The sequence below is a fragment of the Eutrigla gurnardus genome, assembly GCF_963514095.1.
Source record: "Eutrigla gurnardus genome assembly, chromosome: 1".
Classification (NCBI taxonomy): domain Eukaryota; kingdom Metazoa; phylum Chordata; class Actinopteri; order Perciformes; family Triglidae; genus Eutrigla; species Eutrigla gurnardus.
In genome coordinates this window covers 23,511,171-23,530,080 of record NC_139915.1, presented here as the reverse complement: position 1 = coordinate 23,530,080, position 18,910 = coordinate 23,511,171, and the positions used below count along the sequence as shown (strand labels likewise).

The 18,910-nt window shown below is 40.7% G+C and overlaps 3 protein-coding genes across 3 annotated transcripts in view; 1 reads left to right on the top strand and 2 right to left on the bottom strand.

The window, feature by feature from the left end:
* The window catches only part of LOC311032318 (uncharacterized protein), a 16,330-nt gene extending 10,076 nt beyond the window's left edge, over positions 1 to 6,254 (top strand). The window contains exons 2-4 of the mRNA XM_084038995.1: positions 2,755 to 2,946; positions 3,618 to 3,789; positions 4,541 to 6,254. Coding sequence (XP_083895121.1) covers positions 2,758 to 2,946; positions 3,618 to 3,789; positions 4,541 to 4,722 — 543 coding nt within the window. The 5' untranslated portion in view covers positions 2,755 to 2,757 and the 3' untranslated portion in view covers positions 4,723 to 6,254. The remainder of the gene's footprint in view (positions 1 to 2,754; positions 2,947 to 3,617; positions 3,790 to 4,540) is intronic.
* A 1,989-nt stretch (positions 6,255 to 8,243) lies between these two features.
* Positions 8,244 to 12,802, bottom strand: LOC311013725 (isocitrate dehydrogenase [NADP], mitochondrial-like). Its single transcript, XM_084009906.1, has 11 exons — positions 12,575 to 12,802; positions 11,512 to 11,603; positions 11,231 to 11,396; positions 10,829 to 10,989; positions 10,602 to 10,745; positions 10,284 to 10,420; positions 10,021 to 10,172; positions 9,733 to 9,845; positions 9,026 to 9,123; positions 8,838 to 8,930; positions 8,244 to 8,697 (listed from the first exon to the last, which is right to left on the bottom strand). Exons 1-11 carry the CDS (start codon positions 12,684 to 12,686, stop codon positions 8,613 to 8,615), a joined length of 1,353 nt encoding a protein of 450 aa, XP_083866032.1. The 5' UTR covers positions 12,687 to 12,802; the 3' UTR covers positions 8,244 to 8,612.
* Positions 12,803 to 15,894: 3,092 nt separating this feature from the next.
* Positions 15,895 to 18,530, bottom strand: tmed3 (transmembrane p24 trafficking protein 3). The gene is made up of 3 exons (XM_084008344.1): positions 18,324 to 18,530; positions 17,659 to 17,904; positions 15,895 to 16,687 (listed from the first exon to the last, which is right to left on the bottom strand). The coding sequence occupies exons 1-3, from the start codon at positions 18,465 to 18,467 to the stop codon at positions 16,454 to 16,456; spliced, it is 624 nt and encodes a 207-aa protein (XP_083864470.1). The 5' UTR covers positions 18,468 to 18,530; the 3' UTR covers positions 15,895 to 16,453.
* Between the last annotated feature and the right edge of the window lie 380 nt (positions 18,531 to 18,910).

Below are 18,910 nucleotides of genomic sequence, written 5' to 3'. Positions count from 1 at the left end.
TGCAGCAATCTGGTGCTCAGGGTTTTAAAATACCTGAAGTTAATTGCCTCCATGAGTTGTGTGCTTCTGTCGCAGCGCCAACTGCTGCCCATGTCGACTAGCGGGTCACATCAAACTACAATAAGTAGACTCCCGTTTTTCTCAGGACAGCACTCTCAGTCTATCTTCCTTTTAAAATCTCTCCCATGCCCCCCTCACAGTTGAAAACCTTTTTAAAGGAGCGATATGACATTCAGAGCATTAATATAGCAGCAAACTATATTAATATTTATATAGGGTATTTGCTATGTAAAGATACAGTGGAGTAATGTCTACCTGAGCAGAGAAGGAAGTTACTCCCTCTATGTGTGTTGTTATCAAAGATTCTCCTTGCTCTGTTGACACAGCCATACTGGCCACGTGTTTTTTTTTAGTGCATGTTTATGTGAGAAACTGACGGCGTTGCCGTGGAAACATAGCACCCGCCCTCCGGTTCTCCATCAACTAAAAAACGTTGGCGGTTTAACGCAGTTAGCACAGTTAGCTACAAGCTGCCGATGTTTCAGGTTCATCAAGCAACCCTGTTAACTGGCAACCTGCGAGTGCATACACGTCTGTGGTTGTCATAGTTACAACAGCTGTTGAAAAAATGAAGAGAATACATTACAATGTCAAAGCATTGGTTGACGTTTCTGAATGGCATTAAAGACATACAGCATACAGTCACTCTTAAAGGAAAACACCACCGCATTTCCATACTGAACTATGTTCTGCTCTGATCTTAGACGAGGTGATACATACCTCGCTCTCCTCTGTGCGTGCACTCAATGGCTCTTGCGCGCACTCCGCGCAGCGCTAATTTGCTAGCATGTAGCTTGTCCCAGTATATTCCTTAGGATCCAAAGGGGGGTGAAGATGGAAGCGACCAAGCACTTCCACGTTGTCCCTATTTAAATACGGTTACGTGAGTAGTTACACAACCCAAGTTTGGTTACACAAAATGAAACATGCCAATTTTTCTAAGCGGATAACAAGGATAACTATATAGTATGGCGGAATAACAACTGGAAGCACTTCGACGTCGGCGCAGTAATATCATCACTCAAAACATGACGGGACTATATACCTTCTGCTTGTTTTCACAACCCTGTACGATGCATGTTATAACCATGATGTTTGATTGTTCACAAACTATCTTACTACAACCTGATGCTTCCTCAACTGTGCACAAACTACTACAGGTAGTGCAGGCGACGGCGTGCAGGTCACGTAGGTTCTATTGACGGAAGTAAGAGGGGGAGCGGAGTGATGATATTACTGCGCCGATGTCGAAGTGCTTCCAGTTGTTATTCCGCCATACTATATAGTTATCCTTGTTATCCGCTTAGAAAAATTGGCATGTTTCATTTTGTGTAACCAAACTTGGGTCGTGTAACTACTCACGTAACCGTATTTAAATAGGGACAACGTGGAAGTGCTTGGTCGCTTCTAACTTCACCCCCCTTTGGATCCTAAGGAATATACTGGGACAAGCTACATGCTAGCAAATTAGCACTGCGCGGGGTGCGCGCAAGAGCCATTGAGTGCACGCACAGAGGAGAGGGAGGTATGTATCACCTCGTCTAACATCAGAGCAGAACATAGTTCAGTATGGAAATGCGGTGGTGTTTTCCTTTAAAAACAGAGCAGCCAGATCAACTTGTAAGTACACTGTAATTACTTCAGACCATTTGGGGTATTTTGCTGGTTTTCAACACAAATAAGCAGAAGTTTAAAACCAATTAAAAAAAACGTAATGTAGTGCTGTAGTGCACAACCTTATAAGTTGCTTGGACAAAGGCTTTATATGGGCTCAGCCAATTAGCACTTACAGTAGCAACTCCATGTGGTTAATGCCCATGGGTAGAATGTTAATGCCAGATAATATAGGCTAGTGTATGTTTTCTAGAATTGACATTGCTGTGGTGTTGTCTGAGATTTTTTCAGTTCTATGAACATCACTTTTTTAGTGTTGCTTCTGATGCGGGATTGTAAAAGCTCTGTATTTTCACATCATTGCAGCCATGTAAGCATCCGCCTCATTGATTTGCGGCTTTTTGAATGAACTGGTTTGAAACAGATGCTTATTTGTGTTTTGAACCAGCAAAATTGCAAAATAGTCTGACACATAAGTTGTGGATGCAAGTTGCAAGTTGCTGCTTTTAAGTGTGGCTGTATGCTGCATGTCTTTTACGCAACAATCGCCAGCAGCTATTGTGGCGCAATGGAATCCTCTCAATAATGATTTAAATCAAATCAAATCAATCATTACAAAGGTGGTGTTTTTTTTTTTTTACATTTAAAGGGGATGAAGAGGTCTTCTACATGACACGTTTACTCAAACGGGCTCCAAAGACAAATATGTGTATTTAGAAACTATCACTTCACAGGAAGAGGAACCTGCTCTTTTCCTGTTTTCAACATCAACAGATGCCTTTCAAACCGCGACTGGGTGTCTTCAAACGAGCCTCCACAGACAGTCAGGTGTTTTTTGACATTGCAATGAAAAAACTAAGCAAAAAGGCGCTCACGAAGACTGGTTTCAATAGCTGCCGTAACTACGACAACCATTCAGCTGAAAGTTGCAAGGTAACAGGGTCGCTTGATAAACCGCAACAACCTTTTTAAAGTTGAGCAATAAATCCACATCTCTCTCACTGTTTCAATGAAGTAAGTATTAATAGATATTGCCCATTGCTGGATGAATAACCCTTTGCTTCTGTTTGGACACTGCAGGGAATGAAAGGCCACAAGTGTGACGTGTGTTCCCGGGAGTTCACCCTGTCTGCCAACCTGAAGAGGCACATGCTGATTCACAACAGCGTTAGACCCTTCCAGTGTCATGTCTGCTTCAAGAGCTTCATCCAGAAACAGACCCTCAAGACCCACATGATCGTCCACCTGCCTGTGAAGCCGTTCAAATGCAAGGTGAGCGTTGAACTTATTTATTTATTTATTTCGGGCATGTCAGTTAACTTGATGCCATTAATTAATAATTCATTAATTATATATATTTTTTATTATAGAAATATATAGAATATATATACCAGTATATATTTATGAATTAAAAAATATTCTGGGTGAAAGCAGCAGGGTGTAAAAAGTACTAATTAATTTCGGCGTGAAATGAGATGTGATGATGCATTTTAAGTTCACTTCAGTTAATGTAACAGGATTATGTGAGAGGGAGAATTTTCATGAGGATAATACGCTTTGATATCGGCGAGTTTGCTGCAAGGAAATTCACATTCTTACCGCGAGAGAAAATCCACCTTAAGCTTTGAGGAAACTGTCAACAGGCGGGATGTTTTCATCACTAACTATCATTTGCAACTTGCTACATAGACGCACATCTTTAAAATGTAGTAATGGGGCGGCCGGTGGCGCAGTGGTTAGGGCAGCCGCCCCATGAGAGGGTCAACATCCACGACGCGGCGAACCCGGGTTCGACTCCTGGCCCGGGATCAGTTTCCCGCATCCCTTCTCCCTCTCTCTTCCTGTTTCCACACTGTCTGTATAAAATAATAAAAAGCTTGAATGGCGCTCTAGCCGAAAATAAAATCTGCAAATGCAGTAATCGTGTTCATCGTTTTCCCCAGGTATGTGGCAAGTCTTTCAACAGAATGTACAACCTGCTGGGCCACATGCATCTCCATGCTGGTAGTAAGCCCTTCAAGTGTCCTTACTGCACCAGTAAGTTCAACCTGAAGGGAAACCTGAGCCGGCACATGAAGGTCAAGCATGGAATGGATGTCTCACCAGAAGGACAAGGTGAGCTGCACATGCTGTCACATAAGTTTTATATTTTCCTATTATTTTTTATCGTATCGTATTTATTCAGTGAAGCCTTATTAACATTTGAATCAGAATATGATGACGTTTGGGATTGCCTGTTTATGTCAATAAAATTAGATTAAAGCTCACCTGCCTGTTACTAAAAGAATAAATACATACATATCAAATGGCACAGAGGAAGCTTAGGATTTTAAATCAAATTTTCAGAGGCTTAAAACAGAAGGGGAAAAAACTCTGAATACATTTAAAGACAGAGGTTTTAAAGCACAATCATCTGACATTGTTCACATCCTCACTCTGAAACTGTGACCCATACAGAAACACATGCAGATACTTAAGACCCCCATGTATAATATATACTTATAAAGTATTTTATTAACCAACTTGTTAAAATAAGTAAAAAAAACAAAGTGATGGCAGAAATCAGTAGCGTGTGGCGTGTATGCATGAAAATGTGCTTCATGGTGTTGTGCTGTAAAAAAAAAAAAAAAAAAAAAAAAAAAAATACAAACCAAGGAAATGCAACCAAAAGCCACGAGCCAATCAGCCAACACAACACACAGCAGAAGAACCAGAGGGGCTGTCACAAATGAATAATGTTTTTAATTCAAAGCAAGAAAAATCTGTCAACATTACAGTAACAGAAAAATGTATCTTCGGCATGGTGACAATTATTTTACTTTAGAAAATGTACTTTATGTGTTTTTTTTGTTCTTTTATTCCCCAGAAGTTCTTCCAGAAATGGATAGCCAGGGGGAGTACGAAGGACAGAACTTCAACTTTACGTCACAAGACAATATGGACAATGGTGGCTCCCAAAACCTCACTAAGCTCACTACAGCAAACATAGACGACATGGAGGAGTATTACAATTTCGGGAAGGACACAGGCAGCTACACTACACCTTGAGTGGTGATGAACTGGAGAGAGAGAAACATGTTTGGAAGGCAGAAGGAAACTACAGATTTGTTGTCATGGCTTTGGGAGACACTGGGGGGTGGGGGGTTCTTTTAGTTTTGGCCTCCTTACAGAGGAGCCAGAACTGACGGCCTCTGACGGGAGGCCAGGAAGGAGACGCACTTCAAAGGAGACGTTTCAGATCTGTTGCTGATACCAGAGACACTGAAACTGTTGCTGTCAGTCTGAAACTCCTTTTTGGGGGGATTTACTACGCTTACTGACTCAAAGACTCTCACTGGCGAACGGTCAAATCTGTATGTGTATGTATCAGTTATTTGAAGAAAAAAAAAAGAAAAAAAGTTGCAGAGCCATCAGTTACATTTGATGTGATAGGAATCTGTTTACCATTTGTTTTGTTGTTGCCATTATTTGTCATTCACAACCAATGTATGCCCTTATATTTTTGACTGAAAGTGCCAGCTAGATACATTCGCAACTAAGCTTCCACCATGTCAGCTATTTACTCACTGTATATTGAAACTTTTGATACATAGTCACAACATATTCATAGGTTTGAATGCTCTTACTAAACAGTTCCTAATTGTAGTTATCCATTTCCGCCCTCAGTTTAAAAAAAAGAAGGCGTGTGTGCTTTTTTTGCACAGGACATTGTAGCTTTTCTGTTGCCGGGGGCAACTTGCAACCGTTGCAACTGTCCCATGTCAGCTGATAGCCGAGCACAATGTTACCGACATGTAAAAGCCCCGTCACTGTACAAACGATTCTGCCACATGCAGTGTGTTCACCCACAGTATTTTTTTTTGGCTCACATGGTTAAGCTTGACATTAATAATCGATCCCGTGTAGTGAATATACAGCTCGAAGTCCTTCAATGACTGAGTGAACAATACAAAGCACTTTTTCATTGAGACCTGTCATTTTTCTGTGAAGGCTGTCTTCAGTTAGTGTGAGATAAGATTGTTGAATCTTCCAAATCCTCCATAATGGCAATATTATTATACGCAAACAGATATGCTTTCTCAGTAGGATTTTTTTTGTAAACTGCAGTTTCCTTGCTATGGATATTTTGCAGTTGTCAGTTTAAATGCGAATTGAAGAATGAGCAGTTTGTCTGAAGAATCAGCAGTTTGGTTTTTGTTGTTGTTTGTAGTTTCAGTACTCTTAAATTCAAGGCTGTTTTCACTTCACTTTCAATTCAGAAAGACATTTCCCCACTCAAAAAACAAACAAAGCTGAAAGCTGGAGATGTAAAAGAAGAAAAGATATTATTGGGATGTCCAGATTACATTTTGTATGATATGAATTGAAAGTGGACTGACGCTGGTCTTGTTATTCATAATTCTGTTTTGGGGAAGACAGTCAGCTCCCCCTGTCCTGCCATGCAGGTCAGCCTTGATATGCACACTAAACCAGAGGAATGGTCTACAGTACTAGTTCTTCTTTGAGATGAGGAATATCAAACTGAGACCTCATGGAAATTGACCATGAATTATTTAATAAAGGTTCTCTAGTTTAAATGATGAGACGTGTTTGAATCTGCCAGTATTTGGGGGAGTGTGTGTGTCTGTGCGTGTGGGTGGGTGCCTGCTTCAACAACTATTTAATGGCTTGTCATGAAATCTAGTACGGTCGCTCATGGTCCCCGGGGATGTATCCTGTTGACTTTGGTGATCCTCCAGATTTGCAATCCGTCAAATAGTTTGGTTTATGTGTGAACATTTACAAAACTAGTGACACACACTCACACCCTCATTTAAAATAATCCTTACATAATATAATTAAAGGGAGCGTTGCTTCCGTACTCGTTTTGCAATAATATGGATTTTTGTAGCCAGCACCTACCCTATTGAGGATAAGCGTGATAGGTCTACAACTACTCTAATTTATAAAACTAATGAAATTCCCATCAGCCCTTGCTGATGCTGTTGTTTGTGCCAATTAGCAAATGATAGCAGGTTAACATGCTAAACTTAGCTGGTAAACATTAACATGTTAGCGTTGTCATTGTGAACTTGTATATTAATAGCAAATGAGGAAAACATTACAAGTACAAAAAAGCACTTGGGGCATTTAATAAATATAAATAATTAGGGCAGAACACATATCTGACTTATTGACTGTAAACAGAGTGACCTCGCTTATTATTAATTGGTCTTCATTTTTAATTGACTATCTGCAATCAGCTGGCAGGAGGTTGGTGTCTTTCCTTAGGACATGTTGCCTGTTGTGGGAAATTAGTTGTACCTTTAAGGTTGTGTTATTGAAGTCTCCGTCAGCTCCAGTGCAGACAATCCCATTGCGAAATATGCATTCGTGGATTGGTTCTACAGTGTCACGGATGCTTTACATTGTGCACAGATTATACTTCCAACAGAAATCATTTCCCAAGACGTGATAGAAGAATTTGCTCAGATATGACTCTTTTACGGCTGCAGATCGTATTAAGCGTGAGGATCTTTAGTGCTCAAAAAGTTCCATGGGAACTTTCCTCCAGGAGGAAATGAAAGGGGTTAAATAAAAGATAATCTAAATGCTAATTTCTGGTCATTTCTTAATAGAGGTACCTTGTTCATTTTCTTTGACTTTTGAGTGAATGGGTGGGAGAGATGAGCATATTAGCTTAGTCAGTAGTTCAGTTACAAAGTCACCAAAGGCTGTAGATTGACAATGAACAACAGGAATTACATTATATCAAACTAACCATTCTTTCCATCAGTGTGACCTTTAATTAGATCAGCAGCCAGGCCTGGTGACGTGTGATTTACATACACTTTCTAAAGGCATGCTTTGCTTTAGTTTGCTTTAGCTACCTAAAGGTTGCTATCTTGAATATCAATGACAACCAGGTTATCTAGATGAACAGAAACATTCAGATGTGATTGGCTATTAACTGGACACAATCTGAATTGCCCCACTGCAGCAAGCCCCCGATATTCTACAATACAAGCAAAGTGCAACAACCATCAATAATGATCCAGCAATTTTGCCAAGAATTGATTTCAGACAAGCACTGTAAAGTTAAGTCCAGTGGAGCATCTGTTAGAGTGCTACAATGAAGCTAACTAAATGGCTGACTGTGAGCATGTCGACATCTGCTGGTGTTGTACAGTAATTTGTAAACGACAGCAAAGAGCTTTGCCAAAACTCCCATCAGGTTTGGCCCGCTGCTGGTGCAAACACCACTCACTGTCATGCAGTGGAGGCTTGTGTATGACACCTGCTAAACGAGCATACAGCACTGCTGGGCGGAGACTCCTATTTGCAAGAGCATGACATTAAATAGTGAAATGTAATTGGATGAAAATGAAGTGCGAAGGAACCTCAGTAGCACCCTCTGGAGGAGTTACAGATGTTCAACATGAGAGGTTATGTCACTGAGGCTTCAATTAAGAAGTAATTCACGTTCCTTAACTTAAGTCTCATTAAATCATTAATGGCAATGAACAGTGTTGAAGATGAGAAGAAAAAATGGCAACAAGGCAGAATAAGACAACTCCATATACCGCATGTTACTGAGTGATCTTTTTAATATTCATGCTTATAGTGCAAAACATGATATTATTGTCCTTGTTTGTACATTATGTACCCTGAAGATACTTTCTAATTGAAGGAAAACGACTGGATCTTTTTTAAAGCCCATTATAAGGTGACATTAGCATTGATAGTATTTCATACAGTGCAATCATTTAAATTGTGCAACATCAAATGCAGAGGAACATGATCACAGTTATGTGTCATTGAGCTATACAAATACAAAAATAGCACAAAAAAACAGCAAATTTGGTCTCTTAAAAATTGGATACAAAGAAACGAGGGATAAAAACAAGCTAGAAACGGGGGGTTTCTACTTTGGCAAGTGCGTCTTTTCCGATTGCTCTTCAGTTGCCCAGAGCTTTGTCCAAGTTGGTCTTGATGGCATCCAGGAAGTCAGATGTGTTCACATAATGTTCACCCAGTTTGCAGCTGTAAGATCACAGTGCAGCGGTTACATTAGTAATAAATGATCAAATCTGTACTCATGTTAAAAACATAAAAATGGAAAATCCTAACAACAGCCCACACACACTTAATATGACAAGTGAGGCATCTAAAAATCCACTTACTTGGCCAAGCCATGGATGCAGCCTGCAAGGTCCTTGGTCATCACACCGTTTTCCACAGTTGTCACACAGACTTGTTCTAACGTCTGGCAGAAACTGGAGAGCAAACAATGCAGAGTGACACATTTATTACGGTGTAAATGTAATGTACGTCACATGAGAAAAATGACAGTAAACAACAGATAACATACTTTATCAAATCAGGATTTCCATCGAGTTTGCCTCTGTGCTCGAGTCCTCTGGTCCAGGCAAAGATGCTCGCAATGGGGTTGGTACTGGTCGGTCTTCCCTGCAAAGCAAGGACTCGGTTATGGTTTGTTACCGACACTTCACATGTCTTGTGCTTGCTTTGCATTCAGGTCCATTGATGCTATGGACGATGGAGCCATTAGTGTCTCCGCCTCTTCTACCACGGATTTATGGAATGGATTTTCCTGGGTAACAAAAGCTGTAAAATGGTGATTCTTGCTGCATAACTTGCACCAGCGCTTACTATTAATGACATTGATCATTTCTGCTTTCAAACTCAGTGCAGCCCTGCTGAAAAAAAAAAATCACAAAAAACCCCACCTAACAAAAATGAACAAGAAATGCTAAATGTGCTGCTTTTCTACACTGAAATACTATATTTCACTATAATTTGGTTCCGACATTCAACAATGGTCAAAATTGACAACATTATAGGCCAATTTTATTTTAAACATACAGAATTAATCATTTTATGATGCTCCCTTTTTACACCAATGAATTTTAGTGTAAACAGTTTGCATGTCAGACAGGTTGCACTCCTCTGGCTTCAAATATTAGAATCACAACTTAAACTCATGCCTTAAATCTAACCTCAGACTTAAGACCAAGTCCCAGCCCCGAATAAGTCATACAGGTAATACCGTCTTACCCTCTGGTGTTCACGAAAGTGCCTGGTCACAGTGCCATGGGCGGCCTCGGCCTCGATAGTCTTTCCGTCAGGGCACACTAGCACAGATGTCATGAGACCAAGAGAACCAAAACCTGGACGCAGCACACAGACAAACCTGGCATCACAAGGCAACCGGAACTCACAAAGACAAGCCCACATGCGGAACATGAGACGATACTTATTTCAATGTAAGTAACGTGTCATTGTGACTGTGCAAGCAGGGAAATACAACTACATTGTACAACTCAACAATTGAAGTGCACTAACCCTGAGCCAGAATGTCTGACTGCACGTCTCCATCGTAATTCTTGCAGGCCCAAACAAATCCCCCAGAAGACTTCAGGACCTGGGCCACCATGTCGTCAATAAGACGGTGTTCGTACCAGATCTTCAGCTTGTCAAAATCTGGCCTGTACTTCCTGAAAAAGACAGAAGAATGAAATCCTCATATCTCCATAACAGTAGAAATTGTCTGTCTTTTCCTTGAGCAACATAATAAAACAACACAGTGCACCAAGTCAGTAACTTACTCCTCAAAGATTTCCTGGAAAATGTCTTTGAAGCGGCCATCGTAGGCCTTGAGGATGGTGTTCTTGGTGCTCATGTACAGAGGCCACCTCTTCTGGATGGCATACTGGAAGCAGCTGTGAGCAAATCCACTGATGGACTGCAAAGAAAATATTATAATAAAAAGATTGAGATATTAAACTTAAGAAATCACATCACAAAACATGACATGCACATTAAAAAAAACATTGAATGCACTCTCCAAAAGATTAACAAATAATCTTTAGTGTTATTTGGGGGGATTTCATTTCATGTAAATAAACGTATGAACAAATTATTACCTCATCAGTGTTGTACATTCCCATCCCACAACCCCCTGCGGGGAAGTCATACACTTCCCACTCCGTTGGCTTGCTGCCATCGGTTGGGGCGAACATCATCTTGAACTTGCCAGGCCCGTCCACCACAAAGTCTGTGGCCCTGTACTGTGAGATTGTTACTCCGTCAGTTTGGATGCATCTTTTGAAAGAGCAAAAAAAAACAACAACCACACATTTGTATTTCTTACCTGATCACCAAAAGCATGTCTGCCGATTGTTATGGCTTGTGTCCAACTGGGAACAAGACGAGGGATGTTTTTACAAAGGATTGGTTCACGGAAAACTGTGCCACCCAAGATGTTCCTGATGGTTCCGTTAGGACTCCTCCACATCTTCTTTAGCTTAAACTCTGGGGGAAAAAATATACGTCGTGTAAGCTTTTGTCATTCGGAGACCCAAAACGAGGCAACAGAACAGTTAGGAAACTAACTCATAAACAACCAAAAATGAAAAGTTGCAATTATATGTATTCTTGTTATCATACTGATACACATGGAACTGATGTTATTACTAATGCAGCCTGGGACTTGTATAGATAGAACAGTTAGTGTATGAATAAATTATAATTAAACACAATAAGTCAAACTTACCCTCAACTCTGTCCTCATCAGGGGTGATGGTGGCACACTTGACAGCCACGTTGTATTTCTCAGTAGCCAGCGCGGAGTCTATGGTGACCTGGTCGTCTGTCTGGTCACGGTAGGGCAGACCCAGGTCGAAGTACTTCAGCTCGACGTCAACATTTGGCAAGATGAGCTGCATGTGTACAACATTTTTGTTGCGTTATTTGCACAAGGACAACACACCGCACTAAGGTGAAACACGACCAATAGTTTCTTTACTCAGTTGACAGTCTACAGCATTGATTTACCTTCTCTTTGATGAACTCCCATATGATGCGAGTCATCTCATCTCCGTCCATCTCCACCACCGGCTGGTCCGCCTTGATGCGCTTTGTGGCATCTGAAAAGTTTGCACATGTTTCACAGTGTCGCTTACAGCTGCAGGGGATCCTACTAAAAATCTACTCAACATTAATGTAGCATTCAAAACTGCCATCATTTGCATTGTTTTTATTGCTTCAGACTGAATTCACTGCCTTGATTCCTACTTCTTGGTTCTTGAATTCATTCTGGCTTTGTGTGTGTGACTGTTTCCATTTGGAAAGGAGCTTTCAAACAGGCATCGGTGAGGAAAGCTCATCAACAACAAGAATATCTCACCTGTTGAATGTAGTCACCTCACCTGTGACACTTGTCTGATCCAGCAGACAACAAACCAATGACACACCTGCATTTGCTTTTTTCTTCTTCTTTTATTAATGTATCCCTTTCACTGCTAACTGAGGTTACACAGGGTGCATTCTTCCTGAGACAGTGCAACTCGTGCAGGCACTGTGACCTTGGGATTTTATGACTGGTTTACCTGATTTTACACGTTGACTCACGTGGCATGATAGGCTGGCACCAGCCACTTTTATAGATTTTGTAAGACTACTGTAGTGTAGTGCAGTGTAAGGCTATTTTATTCACAGCTGCCATGGACTATATGCATCACCTTTCTTGATTTGTAAAAGAAAAAAAAATTCCCCTTTACATTTTAATCAGCATTCAGCATGCTGCAGCTCGTTTGGTTGCCTTTCGGTTGCTTTAACTTGTTTGCTCTACCTTGATATTGCAATGTATTGACGGACGGTTGACGGTTCGTTTCACAGGAACTTTATATGTGTGATTCAGTGATGGCTTGTTGCCAAACAGCAAAATCGACGCCTGCTTTTTAGTAGCACTAATTCATAAAATGGAACTGTTAGACAACCAGGTGACCACTTTAATGTTGTGAAACTCGCTGAAACAAACAACAAAATGCGCTCTCCCGTAATTACTTACATTTTGTTTAGTTATATTGTTGTGCTTAAGAGTCGGCGGCGGACTTACAGTTCCTCTGCTGGAGCCTGACGGCGGCCGGGGAGACCACCGCGGGGGGTTGGGACAGCGCCGCGGACGCTCTTCTGCTCACCGCCGTCAGAGTTTTAAGATAACCCGCCATGTGTACTGGTTACAAACAACTTTGAGACTGGACCTTCTTTTCTTATGAATGAACGACGGGCAGGTAGATCGCCGCTCAACCCGGACGTAGGCGTCGGGCAACACTACCACGTCAGCTTTGGATAGCGCACGATAACTTTGATTGGCTAGCAAAATCGGGTCGGGACCAATCAAAATTAAGCATGCTCGTCCAGTAGCCAACTGGAACATTTCCTCACCTGTTGGTCGCACTCGGAGTCGTAGCCATTTTTACTTTATTTGATTTATTTGCCGGCATATTCCGTCTCCTGCAGAAACCCGCTCGCTACGTCTTCTCTCTGCGATTCATGGACGATCCTAAGCCTCCGACGACACGAGCACGAGGAACGTGGGCAACGATAATCTTAGAGCCTGCAAGCCCCGGCGCATGATGGGAAACGCCTGGCTCTCGCCTCATCTAGCCTCATCTAAAAGCTGATTGGCTCTTAGTTTTGACAACAAACAGCACGTTATGTAGAAAATGCAAATTTCCTGTGTGAGTCTAATATTTAACACAAATTGTGGGCTGTTAGTGTCATGATGTGCAATTAGAGTTAAATATGTTAACAAACATATCTCATGTGGTTGATTATATTAATAATAATCACCCAGATACACATTTAATACAGTATAACTGCCAAAATTCACTTATGTGCACTTGATTATATAATACTACCTCAACAGCAGATACTATACTGTATAATGTTTTATATACATACATTATATGTATACATTACTTATATGTATTGGCATTATTTTATACTTTATATTTTACTACGAAGACACTGGTCCACAGGAAGCGCTGGTCCGTCTAAGGATAAAAATAAACAGGACCCTCAAACCACCGATCCACAACATATTCACATGACGTCCATCACGTCACAGGATGGATTCAGAGGGTCAGGAGACTGGACTTCTAGCGGAACAGACTAGAGAGCACTCTACTGCAGCTCCAGCTAAGGGAGCGGAGGCTGGAAGAAGCATCCCGGCTGCAAGGTGTCTCTTTTCATGTTTGACCGAGTACTAATTTGAAAATTCATTTCATCCATGATTTCATGTGATTGATGAGAAAAAAGAACGAATCTGTAAAGTCTGCAGTGTTGTTGGACACGAGTGCGTTTGACACACAAAGAACAGATCAGATTCAGAACATAATTCATGAATTAACAGGAGGGGACTATCCATCCAACTTTATTTGGGATTTAGTTGATGAGTTGCTAAGTGATTTATTTTCTCAATTGTGTCAGAGATGAAATGATTATAGAGATGCTGTATGTTTTAGACAGACTTTCAGTTGGACTTGGTTATTGTGCGTCCAGGTGATTGTGCATCGAGTCTCATCTTATTGTCAAACTCAGAAAATTCAGTCAGAATCTATGTGAAAACTAATAAAACAGCTGACCCTGACTGAGTATGATTTCTAATGATAAAAAGTGAGCATATAAAGGTTGAGGCTGTACATGCTTCATGATCTGTCATCATATCTAACAGATGGAGTGAAATTATTAGAGTAAAACATGAAATATCCCTAATATGTTTAAAAAGCTGTGAATTATGAGCATTAAATGAAGTTCATGTCGGAATGACGCACTGGGAGACCAGACCCTAGCAACCACGGAATCCTCAGGTCCAACACTGGGTCCAGGTCCACCAGTCCTGCATTGCAGTAGCAAAGCCATTTGTTGGTTTGTGGCTTTTTAAATCATTAAAGACAAATTAGTCGAGAAGGAATTGGCAAAGGAATGGTACCTACGATTTGCCACAAGTGCACATTGAAGCCGAGTGCGGTGTTTGCTGACACGCTTCTTAACATGTAACATGTCCACCTGTTGCAGTGAGCAGTTCTTACATTAATAACAAGAATAAAATAAAGGAGTGGCTTCTATTATCTCTCCTTGACATTTATTTGTATTCCTTTTTAGCATGTGCTGTTGTATATTTATAATATAGTGAAACATCTATGAAGAAACTTCACATCCTTCCAACCTGTGGTGGTTTTAAAGGACCACCACAGGCCCTCATAGGCAGAGCCTGATTTAAAAAATACAAAACCTCTTATGTTGGCCAGTATATTTCTGACGTTAAATTCTCATCCCATGCCTCGCCTTTATACAGATCAGCTCAGTGGCAAAATGCAATAGCACTAGCTGGGTTTCAACCATAGAGAGCAGTTACTATGCATATTTATTACAGATGTAGAATTAAAATACTTTACAGTGAGGTGTCAACAACACTATTAAATACTGAGGCACATTGGATTTCAATGGTTTGGGGTTCAGTTACTCTTTAAGGGCAGACAACAAACATGTGTGGAGTCTTACTGCATCGTTTTCCCTCTCATAGAAGCAGACATATCTGTTAAGGATTTCAGTGAAAAGCTGCACTTGCTGGGACGGGTCCATACACTGGTTGGCAGTCTCCAGGGCTTTCTTTAGACACTCCATCACCCACTTACCATCGCGGATCTAAAATGCAACATCAGCCACTAGCAATGACAGTGGTGGAAAAGTGCATCAAAACAGTCATCCAGCATCAACATCCACAATAAAAAGACGCTGCTGGACGCTATGCTAGGAGAGACAACACAACGGATAGGGTCAAAGTGTGGATTTAAAATGTCAATTACTGTCTCTATTCTAACCTGTCTGTCATCACTTTGTGATTAAACAGTTTATATTGAGTATGATATTATCCAATGACATCACACTCTTAACTCTCTTCTCCCCATTTTGTTTCATTTTGTTGTTCTCTCTACTGTGAACACACTAGACTTGGGACAATATGAAAATGTCATGTCACGATTATACTGCTAAAATAACTGTGATTCATGACATTACCCTGATAATGAGCAAAATGCTTAAAGGTCCCATATTATGAAAACCACGTTTTCTCTGATCTCTATACCTCATAAACTGGTCCTCCCTGAGCCTGTCAACTCCCAGGATGAGGAAAACAAGCAACTCCTGCATGGTCTCTGCAGCCCACCCACTGGTACAACGGCGCTCCTACAGGCTGTTCAGATTCAAGCGGCACGACAACTAGCGTTTAAAAACGCCCCTGTGGACACATACCGAAGTGCCTCAGTGTGGGTACAAGTTCAACTCTGTAGACTGGCTTTAAAAAAAAAAAGACATAAACAAATAGGACTATACTGAACTTTGTTAGAGAAAAAGAAAAGCCATGCTAATTGGCCAACTTAACATTTTATTTGAAAACATCTTTATGAAATGACATCGAGTTGTAATCTATACGAATGAAAACAACAGGATGGCATGTAACAGACAAATTAAAACAGTAAACTTTCAACTTGGTAGGAAATGGTGAGGGGGGGGATTTAAGGCACTTTGTATAAGATACACAAGTATGACCTCTTATACCTCGATAACATTGTTTGCATATAAATTAAGGTAATAATAAACCTTATTTTAAAAAAAGTAAACAACATTCAGAAACAACTGATTTGCCACAACATTTTATCACTTTGTATCCATATATCTCAAACTAAATTGTTTTATGTTGCACCATAAAATAAAATAAATAATCTGTGCAAGGTTGTAAGTTTTCAATCTCATTTTCAACGCAAGTAGTGAGTTGTTCCTTCTTGATACAGACTTTAAAGAGCAAAAACAACACAGACGCGGAAAAAGGCATTCACAAGTTTGTCACTTGGTGGGCAGGGGGGAAAAAAACGTGCCAATCTCCAGAAGCACTTATGTGTTCATATTGACAGGCACATGAAGACTAGGAGTTTTAAGTTAGGGCTGCTACAGAGCCTTTCTTCTCACTGAAGAAGCTCCTCAACAACACGACTTGACCGACGCCGATGACAAACAGCAGGACGGTTTCTCCGATGGACCAGTAGGTCACGCGCTCAAGTAGATGCTCGGCTTTTGTGCGGTCGTGCGCCTCTCTGAGCCTGTACCATGTCTGCGAGTCAGCCACCACCTTCAGGACCTCATGAATGGCGACGCAAGATGACTCCAACTGAAAGTGGAAAGATCAACACAAATTAAGCAAGAGCACAGGAACGGCCTGCAGGCAACACATACAATAGAAGGTTGGTCACATCTATACAAACATTGAGTTATATTATCCAAACTGCTCCTGAACAGACTCACTTCAAACTCACGCTTTTTTCCCCGCAAATCTCAGAATGTTAAGCGGACAAAATGGAACATATACATTAAACTATCCTGTATATAGTATAGCATAATATACACACTATAAATAGGGAGCTATGAATGTGGGGTGGTCTGGGAAATCTGATCAATTGTAATGATGTCAAGCATGGAAAGTGCAATATTTATTGCAGGGTGTTTCGGGTATTGTGGGGTAAGGTGAGTACATTAAAATACTTGCAAATAAGATTCAGCCACGGTTTACACAGAATTTACAGTACATGGTTGTTATCTCAGACTATCATATTTGTACTCTTTGCACTTTGTATTGCAACTGCTGAACAGCAATTTCCCTCAGAGATAAATAAGGTTTTATCATCTTAAGTTAGAGCAGCTCTGGCTCCACCTAGTGGTCCCACCTCTGAAACAAAATAATTATGATTACCAGCAAACCAGTAAGTTTTTGTTGCACTTGCAATCAACACAACAGCTGAGTTCGCCTAACTTACTAAAGGCAAATAAAGTTTTTGCTAAAGTGTCTCATATCTTACATGTGAACCTATAGATTTTAGTTTTTTTTTCTTGTCTCTGTATGTTTTCTGCCCGCCTGGATGTATTTGCAAGTGTTTAAAAATTGAGAAAGGAGACAAACCAGAATGCTAAAACAAAATCAAAGTCCCAACTTAAAAGGTAAAACATGTGATTTTGATCCCCTCCCCCCTGAACACTTTAAATGTCAATTTACTTATACCCACTGACACACAACCGCCAAGTGATGGCCACAGTGTGGCCCTTTAAAAGGGTTTTCACTGCAGCGCCCTTGTTGTTCAGTCTTACCTGAGTCAGTGCTGTAGTTCCAGACATGGTCTGTATGAGAGGTGCCTCCTCTCCGTGGCGTAACTCCAGGTACACGGTTTTGTCTGTGAAGGTGGAGAACTCGTTGCTGAAGCAGACCTGGTAGACTCCCGCCATTGTTGTGGTGTGAGAGAAGCTGTCATACTGCTTCTTCTTCTCATTATACAAGACATTGCTTTGGGGATCGGTGACAAAGCAGTCCACGTCGTAGTTGCCCCCTGCAATGACCTAAAGGAGGATAAAACACATGGTGGATGACACAACATATTCATGCAAAAAAAATAAAATGTTGTAACATATGGATTAGGCAACGTTGCAGCAGCTCACACTAGTTCTGCAGCAAAGTGAGCAAAGCAGTTTGGCAGGCAACTTTGGGTAAGTAAATACACTTTGACCAAAACATTTTCCTAGATCCAAGTGTGGTATTTACTACAGGTAAAGGGATTATGAGGGTTTAATTTGAGTTGCCAAATGGGCACTTACTAACATCACAGAGGGATTTTGAAATAATGTAAAGAACTAACACGATGCATGTTCTTCTCTATCACCACTTAAATAACAATTTAGCCAATTTAGACTAAGGAATACGTTTTGATGCATCTTGTAAACACACACTCGGAATGGATGAAGCTTTCAGAGTAACTTACTTGGAAGTCTACTTCAAACTTCACGTCTTTCTCTAGTTCCTCGTAGAAACATTGCTTCTCGTTGTCGGGGAGCTCAAATGTGAGCTCAGTCCCAAACACCACAAACAGATGCAGCAACAAACAGCTCAGTCCCAGCCACAGCATGGTGAGAACAAGAAGGAACCGCTGAAAAGCTACAGACTGCAGTGGACGGTGATGATGACGAGTTTGTAACTCTGACGTGGCACGAGCACAAATCACTTCCGGGGCAGGTTTGTTTATTTTTTGGTAGAAAAATAAATAAAAAGGCTAAATGTTATTAAACATAGAATATCGTTAAACAAACATATGCTATAACTTTTAAATGTGAGAGAACCTATTTTTACCAGCTAAAGACAAGAGGCGACAAAATGCTGGGATTCATCCACACTCCCCTCTAAGCCAATAAGAACACAGACGCACCAACGGTCATGAACTTTATTTTTCAAAATAAATGGCAACATTTATTAAAATAAAACATTTACCTACACAAAAATCACACGTTTAATAAAGTAAGCCCAATTGACACTTTAGCATCACAACAATATATCTAATTGTATCGCAGACGC